General features: G+C 50.4%; 4 protein-coding genes across 16 annotated transcripts in view; 1 reads left to right on the top strand and 3 right to left on the bottom strand.

Moving 5' to 3' along the window:
* LOC103305688 (RNA-binding protein 4B-like) overlaps positions 1-14,625 on the bottom strand; it is a 30,277-nt gene extending 15,652 nt beyond the window's left edge. For 5 of the 13 annotated variants that reach the window (XM_065553078.1, XM_065553076.1, XM_065553080.1 and 2 more), the window contains exons 1-2: positions 14,323-14,463; positions 13,307-13,729 (exon numbers count right to left, since the gene is read on the bottom strand). In XM_065553078.1, the coding sequence (XP_065409150.1) occupies positions 13,307-13,718 (412 nt within the window). In that variant the 5' untranslated portion in view covers positions 13,719-13,729; positions 14,323-14,463. Of the gene's footprint in view, positions 1-3,387; positions 4,105-13,306; positions 13,730-14,322 lie in introns of those variants that run through there. The other 8 variants (XM_065553075.1, XM_065553074.1, XM_042849634.2 and 5 more) reach the window with 6 other exon arrangements.
* Positions 3,989-24,012, bottom strand: part of LOC101930877 (RNA-binding protein 4B) — a 72,150-nt gene continuing 52,126 nt past the window's right edge. The window contains exon 4 of the mRNA XM_065553081.1: positions 3,989-4,104. The gene's annotated coding sequence lies outside the window, so the exon portion shown is untranslated. The remainder of the gene's footprint in view (positions 4,105-24,012) is intronic.
* Positions 15,072-18,380, top strand: LOC101953089 (putative nuclease HARBI1). Its single transcript, XM_005307960.4, has 2 exons — positions 15,072-15,777; positions 16,414-18,380. The coding sequence occupies exons 1-2, from the start codon at positions 15,072-15,074 to the stop codon at positions 16,812-16,814; spliced, it is 1,107 nt and encodes a 368-aa protein (XP_005308017.1). The 3' UTR covers positions 16,815-18,380.
* CCDC87 (coiled-coil domain containing 87) lies at positions 20,867-24,010 on the bottom strand. Its single transcript, XM_005307961.5, has one exon. The coding sequence runs from the start codon at positions 23,770-23,772 to the stop codon at positions 21,031-21,033; it is 2,742 nt and encodes a 913-aa protein (XP_005308018.2). The 5' UTR covers positions 23,773-24,010; the 3' UTR covers positions 20,867-21,030.

Raw genomic sequence — 24,012 nt, forward strand, 5'->3', positions numbered from 1 at the left:
TTAGACACAAGATTAGAACTCGGGCCTGCCTGCCTCCCAATGCTGCACTTTTCTCTAGTCTAGACCACACTGCCGCTGCCACAGGTTTCACCCGCAGAAGCCAATGGAGCTACATCTGCTTCTGACTGTGCAGCACTTAGTGCAAATATTCAGCAGCAGGTACAAGTTAGCCCAAGATGACTTTGAAGTCCCTGGAGTTTAATTTTAATGCTAAGTGAAGTCTGTTCTGTGCTCTCACTCTGGTTCCCATTCAGCAAAGCATGTGCTTACATCCATCCCCATTCAGCAAAGCACATGCTTAAGTTCCACTGACTCACAGCATGAGCTCAGTTTTAAGCACGCGGTTCACTGTCTGGCTTAACTAGGGCCACTAGCTACTATCACGTATATTCTGCTGACAACAGGAGCCAATGGCATATTGGGAAGCCCTTTGCTCTTGCAATGACTTGGCAGCCAGAGTGCTAAGTAGAAGGTTATCAAACAGAATGAAGGAGTTAAAGTTTTAGCTAATCACTGCTTTGGGGTTTCATTGCCTTCCAAGTGTCACTCCCCCTACCGCCTACCACAATCTTGGACAATGCCCAGTTTTGCACATCCAACACATACTGACAGGTTACAGAGCTAGTGCATTAACAAACTGCATTCACAGCCAAATTCCCACCACTCCACCTGTGGAATACTTCATGGGCTTTTACAAGACAGAGAGGTGAAGCTGGTATAAGAGCTCATGTCAGAGGCAAAATGTATTTGTTGATTCAGGCACTCCACTGGTTGAACACAGTTGTCCACATTAATGTGAGTTATTTTGCTCTGCTGTACTCAAGATTCCTTCAAGCTAAAACACTGCAACACGAACTATCTGCTCTTATCACTGCTAAAACCTGAGGGAACTGAATCAAAGGTATGTTTTTAGAAGGCTCTTGATATTCTAGAGCAGCATGTGCATTCTAGCAGTCTCACAAACTTGAAAGCCCATGTATGATGATGATTTATAAATGTAAAGCCAGACGGGACCATTAGTATATGTGCTGCCACTCCTGTATAACACAGGTGAGAGAATGTCACTCAGTTCCCCAACTTTGAGCCCAATACATTGTGTTTGAGTAAAGCACTTTCCAGAAGACAGTCAGGCTGGACTGGAGGCTTCATGAAATGGAAAATACACCACTTCCCTTGGGAGTTTATTCCAATGGTTAAATCAACCTCACTGTGTAAAACTTGTGCCTTATTTCTAATTTGACTTTCTCTGGATTTAACTCTCAGCCATTGGTTCTTGTTCTGACTGTCCCTGCTAGATGTAAAAGCCCATTAGTAGCCAGGATTTTCTCCACATGAAGACACTTATACACTGTAATCAAGTCACCTGTTGAGCAGGACCTGGTTTGGGGAGACATAAGGGATGGGACTAGGATGACAGAAAAGGCAGCAGAAAGCTCCCAGAATTTTCTTTCCATTTGTGATTTCTGCCACTGCACCCAAATGTAGGGGTAAAGAGTGAAGGTTAAAAGAAGCCAGGAGCATGGGAGGGGCAGGGGAGACAGGAGAAGATGAGCAGGGCTTGGGAAACAGACCCCTAAAACCTGCAACCCCAAGCCAGGAGTTTGGAGCAGGGCAAAAGGTCAGGCCACAGAGGCTAATTTATGAAGACATGGTCAGGATGGACAGCATAGCTATGCACCTGTGGGAAGAACCACCACCAGTGTGTCCATGGCATTGGAAGGGCCCTGGACAGCACCGAGTGTCAGCAGAATATATGAAGGCTGTGGTGGCAATGGGGGCGAGAGATGGTTCAGAGTTACACAAAGGGGAATTAGTCAGGAATATAACAGGATGGAGTTAAAGGAAATAGCAGGTGAAAAACTGAGGGATAATATCCCAAAAGAAGCAGGAATCCTGGTGTTTGAGTTACTTGGAACTGGACAAGACGAAAACCCTGAGAAAACTCCTGAGTTACAGTTGGTGCCAGGGTGAACTTGCTTCATGTTTTAAAGCTTTGCTTTGCAACCACAAGGCCTAACAACTTAAGTAAGCAGATTCTCACACAATCACATGACTGCTGGGGCTTTAACACCAATTATTGTGATACAGTTGTGAGAGTCGGCAATACAGAAGTTCCTGTCCATGTGAAATGTACTTTTAAGATTAAAGCGGACAGATTTTTTAAAAATTGGAGTTTACTCTTGTTGCATTTCACTGAAACAATGAAAACAGATTGGTTAACTAGACTTTGTTTAGTCTGTATCTACTGGCTCTCGGATGCTGCAAACAACGTAGGGAAAGATTTCTTTCATAAATCTTACTGGACTTTTAAAATAACAAACATCTCTACTGACCCTAGCATTTTACAGGTTTTCATGCCACAAAGGACCTCCTGAAGTCAGGCCTAATCGGGCCTCCTGTACAACAGGCCAGAGAATTTCATCCTATCATGCCTGGATCATGTTCAATAAGTTTCAGTTGAGCTGAAGTGTGGCTTTTAGAAAGATTTATAACCCTGATTTAAAGATTTCAAGCAATGGAGAATTGCAAAGGCTTGTTTTAAAATTAAGAAGTGTTGGGGCCAAATCTGACTGACACTGTAGTTTCAAATGTTGTTCAGGGACAGGGGGAAAAAAAAAAAAAGAGTCTATTTCCCCTAAGTGCTATTTTATAAGGCCCTTAAACAGGAAGATCAAAATCTCTGCCAGTTTTAGAGTATGCTGAAAGGTTAGCAGCATTTCCATGGTAGAAATAAGTATGCAAAAAATAATTCTATCCTCTTCTTAAGAATAAATTGCTGGGTGATTTCAAGGCCCATAAAAAAAGGCACATAGACAACACTTCAAATCCAGCATGGAGATATGGATCTTGTCAGCTTTCCAACAGGGGAAACAGTGACATATTCCTTACTGACCTAGAGCCATTCTAGTAAGAGACAGATAAATATAGCTTTAAATCTGGAGTTGCTTTAAAGTCCAGATTTAGACCGTGTGCTAAAATAGCAAAGCAAGGTTGACACTGACCCCATACCAACTGTCTGAGTGCATCCTGCCTATCTCAAATCATCTTCATTCAAAAACATGATGAATGATTTAGGACAGGACAAAAGAGCTGGGATCACTCAACACTGGCAAAAGGGATTATTCTAAAAGACTCCATGCCCGTCCCATGTGAATGCACCTTGTTCTGGCTGCTTTATGGTATAGGCAGTTCACTGAAGTGCAAGTACTCCATTAATGTGGTAAAGGTGTCAGGCTTTTACAAGCAACACTAACAATATGCTTTCACTGGGCTAATGTTGGTAGATCACAGACAGATGCTCGTGGAAACCCTGGTAAATCTTACTGTGCATCAAGCCCAATTTATACTCCTGCAGCACATACGTCCTGCCACTCACAAAGCTCTCACCTCCGACTCAAAACGCAGAGTACCGCGCCCTGTCTGCGTATGACTCCCGCTCGAACCGCTGAACGTCGTAGAGGGAGGCCCGAGCGACCGACGAGACTGGAGACAGCTGACAACGTTCGTAAGCGTACGCCTCTCCGACGGTGGTGGCCGCGGTTGCCGTGCGACGCAGGGGGCTTCTATCCCGGGTGTAATAGGTGGAGGACGCAGCTGCCGCAGCAGCAGTTGCAGCTGCAGCGACTGCTGCTGCTGCTCCCGGGGTTGGCAGCAGCGCTCTATCGTAAGGGTCTAGGGTAGTAGTGAGGCGATTGGCCATGGCTGTGGTGGCGGCCATGGCTGTGGTGGCGGCCATGGCTGTGGTTTGTACTTGGGAGTATTGCGCATACTGCGAATACTGGGCCATTGTTTGCTCTGCATAGGCGTCGTATGCAGATGCCGTAGCATAGGGCCTCACGCGATATCTTTTGTAGTAGTCGACCATTGCTCCATACCCATCATCGTAATACATGGTCTCCCCATAGCCCGCGGGGTAGGGAGTGCGCACCGCTCCGTACTGCTCATTATAGGTTTCGGTAAAGTCAGGCACTTGCCCCGTGCGATCTACCGGACACTCTTTAGACCAGTGCCCTTCTTTCCCGCACCGATAGCAGCCGCTCTTGTCTCCCATCCCAGGTATCGTCCGAAGCCGACTGGTGGACAACTGCACGCGCATCCGCTTGCCTTTAAGAAACAGACGCAAGAATGGTTGCTATAATAAACTGACTCCACATGGAAAACCGCAAGATTTGCAGTGTGCAAGAACCAAGTAACTCAAACATCTCGTTCCCTCAGCAGCCAATCAAAACCTAGCCTTTCCACAACCTTCCGCAGCACTCACAATGGGAAGGAATCCCGAGTGGCCAAGGTTAATGGTTTTACAGGAAGAATCATGCCATGAATAAAAAGCAAACCTCTCCTGAAAAGTAACACTCAAGTGGCATTAAGGCCTGTTTCAGGAAGATACTTAGGCCCTGATCCAGATAGCTTCTTGACAGATGTGAACCTTTAGCCCTGCTATTCATGTGCTTAAAGTTACACATTTCCGTAGTTCCTATCTTGATCCGGACCCAAGTCTGCTCCAAGACCAGAATGTCAACTCCTTCCTCACGCTGGTGAGCAGCTACTTATCTATCTAGGGACCTATATGGCCCCTGTAGGGTCTGAGCGCTTCACAAGCATTAGCATCTTCACACCACCACTGTAAGGTAGGGAAGTGGTGTCATCATTGTATAGGGATTGAGGCACAGGGTACATGAAGTGACTTTCCCAGGGTCACACAAGGAGTCTGTGGATGAGCCAGGAATTGAACTCAAGGCTCCCAAGTCCCAAGCCAGAGGCCTATTAGGCCATCCTTGCTACCCTGGGGAAATCACTGGATCTTCTCTCATGCTAAGTGCTCCCCAAGGTGACTATGCAATTCATAGCTTGGCTCTAGACAATTCTTTAATCCAGTCTCTGCCTTTTGAGATAGGGAGGTAAATATAGGGGATATCAGGTTTAAGAGTGGGTTTCCAGAACCTTAAGTTAGCTTTCACACACTCTTGAGAGTACTCCTTCCCTCGCCCCCATAGAGTTTACAAGGACAAGTGGCCTATTACTGTAACTCATGCGGTAGCTCATTCTTTCTAGGCCTGTATGCTACAGCTTCGGCTGTGCAGAACCTCAGTTCTATGCAATGCGCTTTCAGATAGTCAAGCCAATTGTCGCTTGTATGGAGCTTTTCTATTTGGAGAGGCTGCACTCCTGAACCCTTCCTAGCATCGACAGGGTCCAACAAGAGGAAACCCGTGCAACAGAGAAAACTGAATAATACTATTATCTCTACACTCAACTGGCCTAGTTCAGCAGCCAGACCCCACAAGCACAAAACTCAGTTGAGTCAGCAGCTGCTTTCTACACCCAGGAGGTTGGGATTTTCAACATGCTCAGTTCCTAGCTAAAGGAGAAGGCAGCTGGGAGTCTAACTCCTCTGAGCTCCTTTGAAAATCCCAGTCAACATGGCTAAACAACTGGGCTCAAAGTCCAACTTCTCCAAGAGGTAATATCAGATAGAGGAGTGGGGCAAAAGCCACCTACTCAGCTCCCCAAGGTGGATTGGAATAATGGTAGCCAAGGGCAGCATGCAGTGTTGGGACCAGCAAGTTGTATCAGAAGAAATAAAACCCTCCGAAAGCGAACAAGGATAGGGTAATCATGATAACACTACTTGCAACACAGTACCAATGGCTTTATGGGAGACTGGATTCAGAGTAAGGGAGACACAAGGCAAAGAGCGTGACAGCAATTGGGGAAGGTCAAGAACCGCAGCCTGGCAGGGAGGAATGGATTCAGCTGTTTGAAGACAAAGCTACTCTTACAGGTTAACTGAACTAAGAATTAAAAGCCCTCTCCTCTACTGCTGGAGAACTCATCATAAGAGCTATATGTTCTCCTTTGAATTTTCAGTTGTGGGGCAGTTAAATCTCAATGTGGATTTTTGTCTGGATGGCCAGTCATAGAATACCCAGAAAAAGCAGCATCTGGACACCTTGTAGCCATTTAACCATTGAGGAATGTAAAAAAGATTTTCAAAAAGAAACATTTGACTAACTACACTCCAGCAATTTTATGAAGCTGAACTACCATCATAGTGACAAGGAAGCACTATGGGTCTAGTGGGCAGACTGGCAATCAGGAGATCTGAGCTCTGTTCCCAACTCTTCTACTGACCGGCTGGGTGACCCCAGGCAAGTCCCTTCCTCCTTTTCCACCTTTTGGTATTCAGGGCAGACACTGTGACTCGCAGTGTTTGTACAATGTCTAGCAAAATATGGCCATGATCTGAATAGGGATCTCTATGTGTTACTGTAATAGAAATAACTGTGGTGGTCTTTTTAATTTCTAAAGATAGAGTGTAGTAGGCTGAGCAGAGCTGGCCATCTAGCAGGGAAAGTGGGTCATATCATGAAATCATGGCTGATGAGAAGCTATCCATTTGGAGAAGATAACGTGAGAATGTCACCAACACATCTCTGGCTCCTCAGAGACTGTTTTTGGGAAAGGGGACATCTATCTTCCTAATAGCATGCTGCCAAAATTAGCTTCTCAGATTATGTGGATTTCTATCTGACAGAGAAATCAAGTATATTCTAATGTGTACAGCAGAGCCATCGAACAGTACCCAGCACAACCCCAATTGGGTCCTTGGGCACTATCACAATATGAAGTTACTACTAATGGCATCTGTCCCACGAATCAAGGGGCCTGGGTAGTTTAATAATGTCTAACTCTTCAATGGAGCTTTCTATCGGTTACTTCACCTCAACAGTATTCCTATTATTCAAAGGGAGAAAGGAGAAGGGACTTGCCCCAGGTCACGCAGCTGAGCTGGAAATAGAACCCAGGTGTCCTGGCTCCCAGCACAGTGTCCTGGTACTGGGCCACTCCAACAGCCCGAATGGATCTGCCCAAGAACTTGAATGAAAATGGTTCTGGTGGCCCGATATCCACATCAGTATATACTGGCTGTTAGATTCTGGTGCGTCTAGAGAAAGGGTTCTCAATCTGGGGATAGCCAACAGGTGTCAGGGAGTCACTGCCATCCCACATTACTGCCTGGGAGGAGGGTTCTGATCTGGAAGAGGTTGAGAACTACTCCCCCAGGACACTTGGAAGAACACACTATAGTACCAATTGGAGACCGACCACCTCTTTCAGGCAATATGCTTGGTGCTAAGCTACAATACCTCTTACCAACAGACCAAGCCTCCAACATATTAAGCCTGAAAAGGTGATAAGATTTACTGCCCAAGTTCCTATGAATGTACTTGCAGGGGGTGGTGGAGAGAATTGTGTAAGTGAGGAATTCACAGAGGAAAGTCTGTAACCGCTGCACCAGCAGAGGCTAAATACAGACATTCCAGGGGACACTTATGAAATTGCAGAGAGATTCAAACCAACCAAGCATAGATAAGTGTCCACCCTCTTCCTTTGCTCATGCACGTGGCCGACGAAGTGGGATGCTGTGCTACCCAGTGGATTAACCCTGCTCCTGGAACAGTGGAGGAGACAGGAGGGAGAGGTAGAGAGAGGTAGAGGTAGAGAGGTAGAGAGAGAGAGTATGTGTGTGTGTGTGTGTGTGTGTCCCTCCCCTTGCTGTCTGGGTAGAACAATAAGAGTCATTAAAGAATTGGCTGAAACTGACCCAAATCAAGAGGGCCCAGCAAGACAATGATTCCCCAACAACTGAAGAACCATCACCTAACCGCAGGAAACCCCTGCAGGAGCAACATGTGAAGGGAGCTGGAGAACAAGATGCCAGGGGACTGGAATAAGGGCTGCCCTTTTGGAGCTCTAAAGGTCTGCCCTGAGGGGAGGGAGAGGAATGGAATCCATTGCAGCTTGGCTGGCTCATCATGGCATTGGCTCGGCCAGGATGGACTATAGCTTAACTTCTGCATCACTTTGCTGATCCAAGAATTTTCAGATTCTGTAGCCAGATGACTACCAGATGGTTAGCTTGTTTTGAAAAGGCTGCCTGTGTCGCTGTGAATACTCACAGAAAGCATTGCGCCCTGAAGGGTTACAGTACAAGCCTCCGGTAGGAGTCCGGATTGGCTGGATTCACTGCAAGGAGGCAGAGAGAGAGAAGCAGGATTGCAGTGCAAAAAGCCTGGTCTCAGTCCTGGAAGCCACAGGCTTGCCCCTGTGGAACTGTGTGGGTCCTGGCACATTAAAGGGGTCACTCCCAGGAAACTGGTATCAGGCTGGCACAGATCAGACCCTGTGCTCCATGACAAAATGCAGTGGAGTTTTCTTCTAGTAAGTGGTGTTGAGAATCAGCACTATGGGCAATTCTGCTTTACGTGTTTATTGCTCTTTCGGTATTGCTAGGCACAAGCAAAGTCTGGCTCACCCCAAATCATGAGATGGTTTAGAAAGAATCATGCAGTTTTAAATCTAATAGATTTTGGGTTCCTTTTACCAGTCTTCTGGTTGGAGCCTTTAGGATTCAAATTGTGAAGCTTTTCTCTGTCACTAGGAGGGCTACAATGGGATGGGGGACCCTGGTCTTGGAGGACACCCACAGGCTGGTGGGCTTGACAGCAGCAGGTATTCTTCTGTCTGAGCCTGCTGGCCTTGGTGTGGAATGCTCCCCCTCCTACAAGGATGTGGTGGTTCTGTCCCCGGCAGTCTGGACAATGTCACTTTGCCTGCTGACAGCCTGTGCTCATGGGTAGAAGCCCCTGAACAGTCCAATGGAGCTGCAGAAGATAGCCCTGGGTGAACTGCTGGCCAGGCCAGCTGTGGGCTGCAGCACTAGGAAGAAGGGGCAATTGCTTTGTGAAGTTACTGGCAGCTTGTCAGGGAAGTAGGCAGCCAGCTAGAGACTTTTAGCAGTACACAAGAGAGGCCTTCCTTCCAGAAAAGAGGCAGGATACCACAGGCCACATGGGAGAAAAGAGGACAGCAAAGAAAAACTCTCTCATAGAAATATAGGACTCAAAAGGACATAGATGGGACATCTACTCCAGCCCCCTGCACTGAAGCAGGACTAAGTATCACCTCACCATCCCTGATAGGTGTGCCCCATATCTGTTCTTAAAAACCTCCAATGATGGAGGTTCCACAATGTCCCTAGGTAATTTGTTCCAGTGCTTAACTACCCTGAAAATTAGGAAGTTTTTCCTAATGTCTACAAAGTAAATATCCCCTGTTGCAATTAATAGCCATGGAAAGGCCTGAAGAAGCTAGAGGTAGATGAGCTGAGGATATGTGCCTCAAACAGCCTCTTAAAACACCAGGAGGGGGTGTGTGAAATTCTGGTTTTTCATTGACACAAAAGCCAAGCTGTTTGATCATAGACAGAAGCAGCCATGCATGTACCAGGAAGGCCATGCAAATGTCCCTTGACTGCATGGCACTTACTATGCCACAGGTGTCTCTTTCAGACCCATCTTCGACCAGCCCAATAAATTCAGACCAAATTATGCACCAAAGACATTCTACTCTGAAGCAAGAAAGAGCAAGCACCATCTTTTGTCAAGTCACAATGGAGGACAGTGCAAAAATCAAGGAAAGTTACATGATATTTTCCAAATAAATGCTATTCCTCCCACCACCACTTCCACTCCACAACCTCACTCCACAAAATATTTCCTTGAGGAGCTTCAAGTTCTAATGAGAACTCACTGATGTCATACCTGACACTGTGCAGAACAAGACCGCCCTTTTGGAAAACTCACATTAAACTTGAAAATCCCAAAAGCAGCTGCTAGGAGGTGGCACTGAGAAGATGCTTCTGCTTTTTGAAGGACTTCGCTGTTATTTTAAAAATCTCACTCATAAACCCTCCCCTAACTACTACCTTACCCGAGAAAGAAGGCTACCAGCATAATTCCACCCCAGAATTAGAATAACGTCAGATAGCTCAAGCCAAGGACTCTGGCTGGGCTAAAAACAGCTTTACAAAACCCCAGAGGAAACATTTCTAATACATTTTAGTGGAAAGTGTGTTTGGATTTGACCATCATAGATTAAGGCCTGAAGGGATCATTCTGACCACCAAGCCTGATCTCCTGCCTAACACAGGCCAGAGAACTTCACCCAGTCATCCCTGCATCCAGCCCAGAGGTTCTGTTTGAGCTCTAGCGTAACTTTTAGAAAGACATCCAGTCTTGATTTAAAGACTTAAAATTCAAGGTCCAATAGTTTGCTCTTCCACCTCAAGGGCTTCTCCAGCATTTGAACTCAGAATCTCTGGTACTGTCCATAACAGCATAACTCTAGGCCAGCCATTCCTCTCAGATGGGCTTGCTCCTGTCCCATTTAAGCCAATATTTTGGTCTTGATTTCAGTGATCAGGCCAGCATCTGTAGCACCAACACAGACTAATCCATGAGTTCTCGCCACAAGTTTTTTGGTGGCCTCAGAATGCGGTCACCAATTCTCACTGGTGGCCACACTGACCCTTTTTTCCTAAAATACTTAATTAACTTTAGGAAAAGCAATTAAATATGCACAGATGCAAATATACATTACAGTGATTTGGACGTGTAGGGTTTTTTGGATTGGAGCCCGCTGCCATGCGGCCGGAGCTGTGGGTCAGTGCCCACGGTTAGTGCCTGCTGCTGCATGGCCAGAGCCCAGAGCTGTGTGCCAGAGCCCAGGAGTCAGCACTCGCTGCTATGTGGCCAGGGGTCTGCAGCCGGGGCCAGCTCCCAGCACCATGTGGCTTGAGTCTGGAAATAGAGCTGTGGGTCAGCACCTGGTGCCGTACAGCTGGGGCAGGAGATCAGCACCAGGGGCTAGGGCCGCATGGCTGGAGCCCGGGGCCAGCGACCGCCACCGCAAGGCCAGAACTGGGGTTGAGAGGCTGACAGAAGCTCCACGGCCAGAGCTGGGAGCCAGTGCCTGCTGCCATGGAACCAGGGGCTGGAGGCTGAAAACCCACAGCTGGAGGCCAGGCAGCATGGCCAGAGCTGGGGGGGAGGGAGGGGGGAAGAGGGAGGGGAGACAGTACCTGCTGCCCTGCGGTTGGAGCCCGGGGCCACATAGCCAGGCTCCTGAAGTTCTGCCACTGGAGCCTGCCACACAAACCTCTTCCCCCCAAGGTGGGTCAAGAACTCACCTTGCTCCTGCAGCGTTGTGCCCCATCTCTCTCCAGAAGCGGTGCAGGGCCAGGAGCAACAAGGAGGGAGGGGCCGATGCTTTGCACCCCCCCCATCAGTAGCATAGTTAGGGGTGGAGCGGGGCAGCGCCGCTCTCCCACTGAGCACAAGTGGTGCCTTTTAAATTTCTTGGCGCCTTTTAATTTTTAACTCACCTGGCGGCGCTCCGGGTCTTCAGCGGCACTTCGGCAGTGGGCCGTTCACTAGCTCCGGGTGTCTTCGGCGGCACTGAAGGACCCGCTGCTGAAGGTGCTGCCGAAGACCCGCGGAGCAAGTGAAGGTCCCGCCGCCGAGGTGCTGCCGAAGACCCGGAGCACTGCCCCATCAGTAAAAGCGCCGCCAGGTGAGTAAAAGAACCACAGCGGGTGGCGCCCTTTTTTGGGGATCGCTCCCCCTGTTCCCTCTACCTGGTTACACCACTGCCCCCCATTACCACCCAGGAAGCTGTGGTGGCCACACAAAAAGCCCCTGGTGGTCGCATTTGAGAAACGTTGGGCTAGTCTATTTTCATTGTCCAAAAGCAAAGAGAATGAATACTGGTAGTAAAGGAGACTGATGTGCCTTGTATCTTACTAACCATAGGATTGCTGGGCACAAGGGGAGTAAATACAACCTTGAAATGTGGTTTTTAACCCTATGGTTCCACATGGAGGTGCTGATTCCACCAATAAGAGAAGCAGGACAATGGCGGAGCTCGTTCCATGTGTTGAGGCAGTTACATTTCACATATGCAAGCGTTTAATGTGAGGGAAAACTGACAACTCATGGGGAAAGGTGAGATTTTTCTGGTAATAATTCAGTTAGCAAGACTGGGGATCAAGAAAGACAATCCCCTCACCCCAAGCATATCACTTCCATCTTTCTCCTCTTGTCCTCAGAGGAGAGATTTTGTCCCAGTTCCCTTGCTGCCCAAACTCCTTCAGCCCCACTGCACACTCCTACAACTTTGTTGTGGCGATGCTGGAGCCAAGTTTCTCCAGTCGCTGGCCTCAGAAGTCAAGAGCTGAGTGAGGTAAAGTTCAGAGCCTACCAGGGAAAGCAAGGACTGACACACACACAAAGCCTCCCCCTTCAGGAGAGAAGGATCCTGCTCAGCATGTTTGGCTCTTCCTGTTTCCCTGGAACAGCTACAGGGATGGTAGGGAAGGCAGGTTCAACTACTCACTTCCTCCAGGTTCCACTGCCAGTGACCAAGCTGAGGAAGGGAAGACCCATAGGACCCTGTACTATGCTGACTTCAGTTGGGGCTGCTTTACAGGTTTATGATGGTGCACAGAAGAAACTCCCCATTCAAAACCCACAAAGCCACCCGCATTGTCCTCCTTTAGACTATCCTCTGCTGTGATGCCTACAAGACATAAGAATGGTTAAGAGGCTGCCGTGCTGGGGCAGCTGCTTGTTTCACTGTTACCTTGTGTTCTCCACATCTCGGTACTGTATCCTCCTGCTATCTCTTGTCTTAGACTGTAAGCTTTTTGGGGCAGGGACTGTCTTGCTATGGATTTACACAGCGCCTAGCACAATGGGGCCGAAGCCTCCAGGCATGCTACTGCAATGCTCTGTAACTGAGCAGGAAACTTAAGGCCCCACAAAACTGGATAATGCCACTTTATAAGATATGTTAACTCCTCAGACGACACTGAGTCCGGCATTGCATCTGGCCCAACATTTCCATCTTCTTTCAGCAATGTGAGAAACACTAGACAGGAGGGAAACGGAGGGAGAGGGGGGGGAGTGAGACCCTCCCAGAACAGGGGATGGAACAAGAGACAGGGTGTCTCCCATCCGCTCCCCGCACCTCACAGGAGTCTCCTATCCTCCCCCTCCTGTAAATTTCTCATCCCCTCCCGCACCAACCACACAGGGGGCTGGTACTACAGTGAAATCTAGGATGAGCAGCCCAAACATTCTACAAGATGTAAGCAACTCAGGGTAGAAGAAACAAATGCAAAGTCCTCTGAGGAATAATGGAGTTAGCTTGGTTGAACAGTGCACAGACTCAAACAAGTCTTTCGTGGCCTCTCTAATACAGAATCTGGCTCGCACAGTTACCTAGTAACACTTAATGTCAGGAGTGAGAGCTCACATCTTGAACAGACCCTCCCCATACCTTGGCTTCACACTCAGAGATACAGCCTCGCCATCCTGCATTCCCACCTGACCTGCTCTTCTGGACAGAACCTGGCGCTACCTAGTCCTAGCGAAGGCTGCACTTGCCCTGGTTCATGTTTCACCTTGGAACTCTGTGTTGTCTAGGCCCCTGATGGCCTCCACCGCATCCTCAGCCCGCTCCATATGCACAAAGGCATAGTCCTTCACTATGTCGCACTCGATTACCGGGCCATACTCTTCAAACTTGGCCCGCAGCTCCAGGTTAGTGCAGGTGGTGCTGATGTTGCCCACATGCAGCTTGGTGGAGGCCTTGCTCTTGTTCTTGCTGGCTTCCACGTTGATGCAGACACCATGCAGCTTGTGGTGATGCAGGTTACGGATGGCATCTTCGGCCGCTGTCTTGTCTTCGATGTGCACAAAGCCATAGTTTTTGATGATGTCACATTCCAGCACCTTCCCGTACTGCTCAAAGAGCGACCGGATCTCTTGCTCTGTTGCCTCCCGGGGCAGATTCCCAATGAAGAGTTTCACCATCTCAATAGAGCCTGTGGGTGGAATAGTTGAAGATGAGGCACTAGCACAAGTAAGAGTTTGACTTAGTTTCCAGTGTCCCTTGCCAAAAGACATCAGCTGGGATAAGGCAACACAATCCCGAAAGACTTGTTTTTAAAGGCAACGAGATTTAATTTAACAGAAACCTCCTGTTTTCAAATATCAGCTCTCAAGTTCTATTGTCAGACTTAAGAGGGCCACTTTTTATTCAGCTAGTTATTCTTTAATTGTAACTAGAGATAAAGTAATCTGCAATCATTGAGTGGTTATTCCCAGGACTCTAGCCCAGTTCTGGGAGGGAGTAAGGTCTAGTGGGTCGGGGGTCCAGTCGTTAAAACGGGGGGTGGGAGGGAGCCTGGGCGTTAGGCCTCCTGAATTCTAGCCCAGCTCTGGGAGGGGGTGGGGTCTAGTGGTTAAAATAGATGAAAGAGGGCTGGGAGCCAGGACTCCGGGGTTCTTTCCCAAGTCTGGGAGGGGGGCGGTCTACTGGTGCGGGGTAGGCCTGGGCGCCAGGACCCCTAGGTTCTATCCCTGCCCAGTCCCATTTGCGGGGGGAAAGTGGGGGACTGAGACGCCAGTCTCTCACCAACAACAACAGCTCTTCCTCAGGCCACGGTCTTGTCTCGATGACGATAACAAAATGGCGCAGCCTGGTACCCGCTCCGCTCCGCCCTGCCATTGACCTCGTCTGCCCCCGCCCCATTCTCCCAACGCCACGCTCCTATTGGTTTCCGGTCGCTATCAGCGAGCCGTTATTGGACAAGGAGAAGTTTACGTCACAACAATGAGTTGTGGGGACGACCGGCCGTCTGTACCGCGGGCAGCCCAGCCAATGGCATTCCGATAGGGGCGGGTTCCGGTCACATGAGGGGAGTGCAGCCAATCAGGGCTGGCGGGGAAGGGTGGGATCTCTTTGCGTCGTGCTCGTTCCGGGGTCTGGGCCGCTGCGAGACTGGAAGAATTTGGTTGCGGTTGCCGACGGGGCATAGCGGCTTCGTGCTACCCGCGCCCTGCTCGGCCAGTGGCTCCTGCACCCTTCCCGGCCGCCTCCTGCCCCTCTTTTCTGGGGGTGGGGGAGGTGCCCGCTGGCGGCATCAATACCCCTAGGCGGTGTGTAGATGGGCATCGCCCGACACGCCCAGCTCGCACCTCCCACCCCTGCAGGGGGTAGCGCTCCTGCCTGAGGGGCCCCCTGGCAACCGGGCTGCGCTCCCTGTGCTGCCACCAGCCCTTCTCCCGCCCTGGGGTATGGCGGTGGATCTGCTCGTTTCTCTCCCTTAGCTACGCTAGGGGTTGGGTGGCTCCTGCCCCCGGGGCCCGCTAGGCGTGGGAAAGATGTCGGAGGCAGTGCTGTTGCTGCGGCGGGTGCGGGAGCGCAGCAGTGAGGGGGGAACGGGGGCCCGGAGGAAGCGGAGCAGGCGGCGCCGTTTCTACCCTGAGCACCGGGTATACCGCGCCCGCAGCTCCTTCCTGGACCTCAGCGAGGAGCAGGTGCTGCGGCGCTACCGTCTGGACAAGGCAGCTATTGCGGGGCTCTGCAGCGAGCTGGGCTCTGACCTGGAGAGCCTGACAGGTCGCAGCCACGCCCTGCCGGTGGCCGTCAAGGTGACTTCGGCCCTCACCTTCCTGGCTTCAGGCTCCTTCCAGACAGCCACACGGGACACTACAGGCATCAGCCAGTCAGCCATGTCCAACTGCCTGGCCCAATTCCTGGAGGCACTGCAGCGCCGGGCTGCCCGCTACATTACCTTCCCTGTCCCAGTCCCCACGGCAGGGCATGCTGAGGGCCGCTTCCCTGGGGTGCTGGGCCTGCTAGGCAGCATGCATGTGGCGCTGCGGGCCCCCTCAGAAAACGAGCTTGCCTACCGCAATGCCCGCAACTACCACTCCATGAACATGCAGGTGGTGTGTGATTCCCATGGCACCATCATCAACGTGGTGGCCAAGTACCCTGGCTCCTGCCCCAACGCCGCCGTGCTGGAGAACTCTGCCCTGGCTCGGCTGCTTGACGGAGCCCGGCTTGACGGGCTGTGGCTGCTGGGTGAGTCAGGACAGACAATGATGCTCTGGGGGGTGGGCAACCAGAGAGGCCTCTCCATGGTGGAGCAGCCCCCTGACCCTGTTCACCGAACATAGTGATCCCTCACGCCCGGCACCTGGCGGGATAATCTGTATCGCAGCATGACTGACAATAGGTAAGAAGGATGGTCCAGGGAATAGGGTGCTGAGTTCAATTCACCACTCTGCCACTTACTTGCTGTGTGACCTTCAGCAAGTCACTTAATCCCACCCTGTGCCTGTAAAAGGGACTTCTCTGCCTCACGGGGGTATGTGGGTAAAATGGTGAGGTGCTTGTACACTAGGCTCATCTAGAAAGATAAGAGCTGTAACTGCTCCCAGTGTGAATACGGAGCAGACTTAGACTCTGGTAAGTACTTAGCACACAGGTACCTTTCAGCAATGAACAGTCCATTGACTGTAATGGGACTACTTAACGTGTTTAAAAATGTGCGAAGATGAAGATCTAAACTATGTGTGGTCTTTAACAGCGCATTATGGGGCTGGGGTGGGAGTGCTTTGGTTTCATTTCCCCCAAAGAAAGGTGGGAGCTCAGCTTCCAAAGGCCTGGGGGAGTCTGTGCTAACATATTTCTTCTATCCTCCTTCTGTGCCTGCAGGAGACCGAAGTTACCCGCTGAAAACATGGCTCATGACTCCAATTTTATTCCCATGTAGTCCGGGAGAGGAGAAGTACAATGCCATGCACCAGGAGGCCCTCTCGGTGCTCAAGCAGACATGCACCCTATTGAAAATGCGTTTCCGCTGCCTGGATAAATCAAGTGGCTCCTTGCAGTACACCCCCCAGAAAGTCTGCCAGATCTTCCTGGCCTGCTGTATACTGCACAACATCGCCCTGAGCCGCAGGATGCCCTTAGACCTGGCAGAGGGGGAGGAGCTGGTGGAGGGGTCGGATGCTGACCCGGAGCTCCCAGTGCAAACCCCCTTTGTTCAGATCTCCAGTGAGGCCCGGGCAGTGAGAGCGCGAATTGTGCAACGATTCAGAGAGAGCCTGACTTAGAGCAGCATCCTTGTGCTGCACCAGCTGCTTCTGAAACAGCTCTTGGTGGGGAAAAGGACCAGCATGCCAAGTTTTTCCCCTCAGCATCTGGTACAAACCACGCACTTCACCCTCTCTATAAGCAGCTGGAACGTATCTTATCCTGGAGCTGGTGGCATTCCCAACACTGACCTGTCCTAGGAAGAGCTGCCAGCAATTCCAGCTTCTGACACAGGATTTCACTGTGGGGATTGCATTTTGTTTAAAAATCTCGGTCTAATTTTTTCCATAGAGTAGTGACTGAGAGGATGGTTCTATGGGCCTGGAAGAAGCTACCACCTTTATGCCCCAGAGCTGTTATTGGGTGTGGACTGGCTGTTCCTGAAGCCAAACTGTACTTGACTCTCACATGTTGTTGCTCTTTTAGTCTAGCTGCGGGTGAGATAAAAAATTCGGCTGCCCATGGATTGCTGCTTGGCTGAAACTGGCAGTTCGGAGTGAACTGAACCCCTCTAATGAAAGGAGAGTAATGAATGGAAGTTTCCTTTATTGAGAAGCAGTGTTTCCTCCTATCCTGAGCAAAGCTGGGGATTGGAACTCCCCAAATCATCATCCCTGCTCTATCCCTGAGCTGCCCAGCAGCTTTGGCCAAGTTGCCTGTGTAGGTAGGGGTTCTAGTAGTAGTGACTCTTCCAGCCAGGGATGTAGTGAATACAGGTTAGTCTATGTTCTGAAAATGTCCAAGCCCCAGCTTGGAAAAGTGCATGCCTGCAGCCTAAATTAAGGAGCCCCTTCTCATTGTCACAGACCATTCTGCTCCTGCCTTGTAATTCTTGAGGGCCTTGGCTAATGCCTTCATTTCCAAGGTAGGGTGCTATATGCTGGCAGGAGAGAGGGGTTCTGGCTTAGATGGCAGAAACCTAATTTCACCCCCTCTGCTCTGTTGGATGCCCCCTGCGCTCTGGTTCATGAAGCTGGGAATCCAAGGGGGAAGTGGTGAGCAGTGGGTTGGGGACTGGGCTCAAGGCCTGGGGCACATGATTGGGAGAATGGTCTCTGAGTGGAGGCATGGTGGTCCCCTGCTAGGGAGAGGCACAGGCATGATAACACTGGTCTTCAGCATTCTAAAGGTTAACTGTTCCTCACCCACTTTCCAGTGCTAAAATACTGATTGCCAAGAGATCAGTATACCTATAGGATCGCCCTGACACTGCCCATGCCACTCTAGGGCAGCTTGTGGATGAAGTGGATGCAGGCAATGGGAGACAGCTAGAGCTGGGAGCGATTCGAGTGACACTGGAGAGTGCAGAAGACAGTTGAGGACGCATTTAATGTTTCTGTGCCCCATTTAAGCTCTTCTGCTTTATTTCACCCCCAGGGGAGCAGAAACCAGATGTACTACCAGGCCCAAGTCAGATGATGACAACCAGAGTTCTCTCACTCTCAAAACTGGCTACTTGGTTCTCCATCTTAGCATGCAAAGCACCTCCTCTGTGCGATCCAGTCCTTGTTGCAGGTAATGCTCCCTGCAGCATAGAGGAGGAAACTATTTTTTGTGAGGGGAAAATAAAGGTATTTTCTTAGAAATGTTTGGGTTGTTCTTGTTAAAGGAGTGTCTGGAGTAGAGTGGGGAGGCCAGAACCTGCATTTTATGCCTGGCTCTGACAGTGAGTCACTGCACCCGCTTGCTTAATCTTTGCTTGCCCATTTGTAAAATTGACTGTCCTCAGAAGCTGGATGCTCATCCATCGAGCTGTATAAATGCAGACTTACTTTCTTGGTGGAGTTTGCACCTAGGCACATCCCACGTGTCCATCTACACCACTCTATGCGGGCCTCATCCTACCCTTGTGTATATATTATTTCCCCTGCCTGTCTCCATGTGGTTACGCCGTAGGAACATAAGAACAGCTACAATATATCAGATGAGAGAATCCCTCTAGCGCAGTATCTTGTCTCTAATAGTGATCACTACAAAAGGAAGGGCCAAGAAATCCTGCCATGAAGGGATAACCTGTCCTCCTGAGCCATTCTCTCCTGACCTCAAGAGTTAGTGGTTGTTAAATGCCCCGATGCAGGATGGTTTGGATCCCTTCTGGAACTCGTGGAGATTCTCTTTAGCCATATACTGTCCAACCCCTTTATGAATGCTGCTAAGCTGTTCACCTTGATGATGTCTTGTGGCATTGAGATCCACAGGCTAGGGTGTAGGAATGGCCATTGGCTGGGCTGTACGGTGGCCCATGTGTGTACCTGCAGCTGAGCTGAGCGCCCAAGCAGTTGGATAGCCTGATGTGTAAATGTGGAGCTTGCAGCCTGATGTGTAAATGTGAGGCGCTCTTATTGCCAGCTATGAGAAATAGGCAGTTATTAAGTGCTACCCACAGGTAGCTTTCCCTGCACTGTGGGATATAGAAGTGGCGTCTCCCTTACTAATGCCATATGAGAAGGCACCAAGGTGCCTCTGACACAAGGGAACGCTGCAGCCTATCCCCGTCCTTGTGAAGCCAGGGTCCCATCCAGCTCATTTAGCCAGTGGGAATCTTCGCCAGCAAAGTCAGCTGTGGATGCTGTGTGCTGATTCTCTGCTACAGTGGATGCCTCACTGGGGCAAGGCTGCATGGCCTAGTGGATAAAGCAGTGGACTGGGACTTGGGAGGTCACTGGCCTGCTGGGTGACATTGGGCAAATCACTTCCTCTCTCTCTGCCTATTTTCCCTTCTGTAAAATGGGGATAATACTGATCTTTGCAAAGTGCACTGAGCTCTACAGATGAATAGTACTGTGGGATTGCTGTAATTAAAGCTGAAGGATGGTCTCTGTTTTAAGTTGGACAAATTCATATCTGGGGCTGTAATTTTCCAGGCTCAATCTGACCCTACAGGTGACTTTAATAGTTTGCAGCTGATGTGGTTGTGCCATTTTGAATAGGGTATGGAGGGGTTAATAGATATTTTCCATAATAAAATATTCTTGCTCCCTATGTTGGAAAAGTCCTCTTCAGCTGACACTGGGCAGGTGACATTGGGTCTGGGAAGAACCCTCACTGCAGAGCATGATCTTGTGGCGGAGAACATTGGGTTGGAGTGACTTCCAAGTATTCAGGCAGTCTGGTTTTGGCTGCCTGTGAGGGTTGGTCTACACATGGACACTCTGGAAAGCTGAATTAACTGAAGGAGTGAAGTTAAGGGCATTAAGCCCTGTAGATGCTCTCATTCAGATGTGAAGTGGCCTTAGTTTGCTGTAGCTCCATCTTCCTTCAAAGCCATGCTGAGCTGTGGTATCTGGGCTGACTCCCAACTCTTCTTTCTCCAATGAATTTCCAGTTCCAATCCCCCCAGCACTGAGGAGATGTGGGTGCCATTTTTATAGCTGTGTTAGGTGGTCCCAGGCCCACTGGGTTAACTGATATGAAGTCCAGAAATGCCCAGTTGGATCATACAGTCCAACTCCTTGAACTGTATAATGTAGGCTGAAGAATCCCAACAAGCTCATTGCTTGTACCTACCATTACACTGACCAAGCTCCTCCTGCCCACTCTGGGCCTTTTAGAGAACGTTGGCCCTTCAGAAAACAAACTCCCTAGGGCGGCTGGGCTTTGCAAAACCTGACTGCTCCCATTACAGTCAGCGCGAAAATATCACTGATGTAAGTGGGAGCAGAGTTAGGCCAATGCTGAGTGTTTTGCACCCCATCTCTAGGGGTTTATAGCCCAAAATAACTTGGTTTGTTTTCCCTCCCTGCATCATTCCTTCTCCCTATATGTCCCCTACTCCAGTGAATCCTCTCTCTCCCCCCATCCCAGTTCCCATCCCTTCCCACATGGTGTTCCATACTTCCTCACAATTTCCTCCCCACCTTCTGATGGAGTGCTCTGTCTCCCCTTCCCTCTTCTGGCTGCTGCATTCCACCTTGAGTGCTCCAAACACTGGCATCTGCCTCCCTGAGCCCAGCTTTGCTCCCTGGATTTTCTACAAGGATAGGCGTGTGAGTGATGCTGCTCTAAGTTGTGTATGCTGAGTCCAGAACAGATGCACCAGCCAGTAATGGATCCAGGGAATAATTAACTGCTCTGGCTTTGTAATGTATTTATTGCTCTTGTTTGGCACTTCACTCACCCTCTTCTGATGATTCTCCATCATAGGGTGACTACAGAAGATCCTTACTTTGGCCTGGCAAGATCAGAGAACTGTCCCCATTGAGTCATTTACCCAGATGATCCGTTTTCCTTTGCACATTACTGGGATGGGGGAGAGAATCCCGCACTGCTGCCTACCTGAGCCAGTGGAGGTAGCTTCCAAAGCCTCGCCTCTCTCCCCGTTTCTTTTGCCAGGGCACCAGCACGGCGTTCCTGCTGCAGCCAGTAGAGCATCTCCACTTTGTCCCACCGCATCTTCTCCAAATATGGGCGGCCCTTGAAAGTCACAGTGTCATGGAACCTCTCCTTGATCTGGGGCAGAATGATGTAGAGGTCAGTGTCGCACTGGGCGATCGCTGCATACAGGCGGCCTCTGGTCCTCGACTCCCAGGTGCGTGTGGCGAAAGACTCAAGGCTCCTTTCGAAGAAGCGGTTTGGGTCAGAGGCGGTTTGCTCAAACTTCTCCAGCTCTACCAGCAAAAGCTCCCGTTCCTGGATACTCTTTGCTGCTTTCTCCCAGGCTTTGAGCATAGCTGGCAGCTGAGCATAAGACTGGTTGGAGCTGTACTTAATCGCCATATCAAGCCTCTCCCTATCAGGGAAATGAAGAACTTCCCAGAGTCTCTCCAGTCGCTTCTGCAGCACTCTGAGGTCTTCAGGCTTACGGTCCTGGTCCTCAAAAGTCCCAAGCCCGCCAAGCATGATGGTGTTTGTGTTCCACATCCCAGGCATGTACTTCTCTCTCTTTGAGCGGACCTCTGCCACTTTCCGTTTTACCTCTCTCAGTGCTTCCTCCAACTGTTTCTTTTGGGCTTCATCTATGAAAAGTGGCTCCTCCCCCTCATTGTACAAATGAAATATCACATGCAGGTAATCAGACTCCTTGGTGGATACATATTTCAGGTAGTCATCGGCGTTGAGGGCAGATTTCCACCACTGATACCAAGTGGTTTTTTGTTTACGGGCAATCACGAGGGGCAAACTTGATTGCACTGGTGTAGTGACTTTCTGGGTGCTGAACGGTCCAGTGGGCAGCAGCTTATTCAATTCTGTATTGATTACCTGCTCATTTTTCCTTTTGGTCAGCGTGGAGGAAGCCAAGCTGTTGGATAAGTCCACGTTCACAGCTGCAGGCTCTATCAAGGGTCCTTGGTCAAATCTCAGATACTCTGTGGGGATGATTTTTATCAGTTCCTTGTAAATTTCCCGGATCTCTTCCCCAGCTGAAAGCTTTGCATCCAGGTAACTCACTGTAGCAGTATCAATCTCTCCCAGAAGATCATTGTACAAGGGGCCGTATCTCTGAATTGCCACAGAGTCAACAAGTGCTCTGTCGGACACTTGTAGGTCAGCTGCCTTTGCTACCATGCCATGGTGTATTTGAAGATTCACCGTGGCACCTTGAGGGTGAGTGGGTGGTGCAAAAACTACCATATCTCTCAGCTGTTGCTCAGCCATCTCCTCTTCTTGGAGGCATCTAAGTGTCTCCTGAAGCTGCTGGAGTTTGGTTACATTGGCTCTGCGTCGTGTCAGTGCTCCAATGATGGGAGGCAGTTCTGCGTCCTCAATCTCATCTCTTCTGTTACCACTTCTGAGGAGGGAGCCTTGAACTAGCTTGCGAAGGTCCTCGGCTATGGCCATGGACTCTTCAAGATTGCCATCTGTTGCTGACTCAGCATAGTGACTGGGCACGATCGGTGTGAGGGGGCGAGGGGGAAGATGGATCCCAAGTTCATCTGAGAGGAGTTGCCCGGCTCTCATATTGGGCAATGAATGACTTTTTTTGGAAATGGAGCCAGCCTCATGCCTGACCCTCTTTGTGACTTCCTGATCTTCTGAAGCAGGGGTACAGGAGCAGGGGGTTCTCACTGCTACACATGGCAGGTTGGTAAAGCAACTGTCAAAAGTCTCTACATTAGGGATTAAGTGACAGACTCTGCTTAAATCCAGTGGGGGTATCTCCTCGAGTTCTTTGATATCCTTTGCGATTTTCTGCCTGCAGGTCTGCAGGTGGGGCCTGGTCAGTTTGATGAAGTGAGTCATGGTGAGGCCAAGGCGGCAGCCCACAGTGCTTCTGGCTGAGTGCCGGCCTCTCTGTGGTGGCCGTTTTCGCTCTGGCCGAACTGGCTTGCTGTCAAGAGAAAAGTGGTTCTGCGGGGTCTTCAGCTCTGCAATGAGATGGCGCTGGATGGCAGCCATATTGAGGAGACTGGAGCAGTCCAGAGAGAGCTGGGCTGCGAAGCGGGTGAGGTTGGCATAGTCAGTGAAGACAGCCATGCCCCGGTGGAGCTCCATCAGGCAGAGATAGTGGAAGAAGAGGTGTTCAGAGACAAGTGTGATGTATGCCACCAGATGCTGGTATAGGTCCTTGTTCTGCAAGCTGAGGAGGGCTGGGTTGGAGAGTGACTGACTGGCATCCTCCCAGGCGAATTTTACTTCTGCCAGGATGATCTCCTTGAAGACCTGTCCTGCCTGGCTGGAGATGGGCAACGACTCCCTGCCCAAAGAAAGGCGCCCTTCAATCAACTGGGTCAGAGCAGCTAGGGAAACGGGGATACAGAATGCAGGCACTGGAGTCTTTGGGGAGCCAGATGGTAGCGTGTGGCTGGTCTCCGGGGTGCTGGGAGGCTCGGCAGAACTAGTCTCCTGTGTACCATGGAGCTGGGGGTTGGGTGGAGCCGGGGCTAGGGTGGGCTGTGAGGCTCCTGGGGGCCCCTTTGAAGGAGGCTGGAAGAGGGAGAGCGGGGCCAGGATGCCCTGGTAGACCTGGTGCAGCGTCTGGGTCACTTCCTCCGTCTCCTCCAAGGCATAGCGATCCCAGGAGGAGCCAGCGCGGGGCATGACGGACACGCCCGCTCAGGGGCCCAGAGAGGATTCTGACCCTCGGCCTCCCAGCAGCCTCTCGTTCCCGGCTCCCAGACCATGGGGGGAGGCAGGCCCCTGGGCTCACCACAACCCCCAGCCGCTGCGTCCTAATCCCGGGGCTCAGGCCGGCCCTTGCTCGCCACTTCCCGGCTCAGAGCCTGGAGGGCGTCTCAGCAAGCAGAGTTTCCATGGTAACAGCGCACCGGAAATAGCTCG

This window comes from Chrysemys picta, chromosome 7 (assembly GCF_011386835.1).
Source record: "Chrysemys picta bellii isolate R12L10 chromosome 7, ASM1138683v2, whole genome shotgun sequence".
In the NCBI taxonomy this organism is placed as follows: domain Eukaryota; kingdom Metazoa; phylum Chordata; order Testudines; family Emydidae; genus Chrysemys; species Chrysemys picta.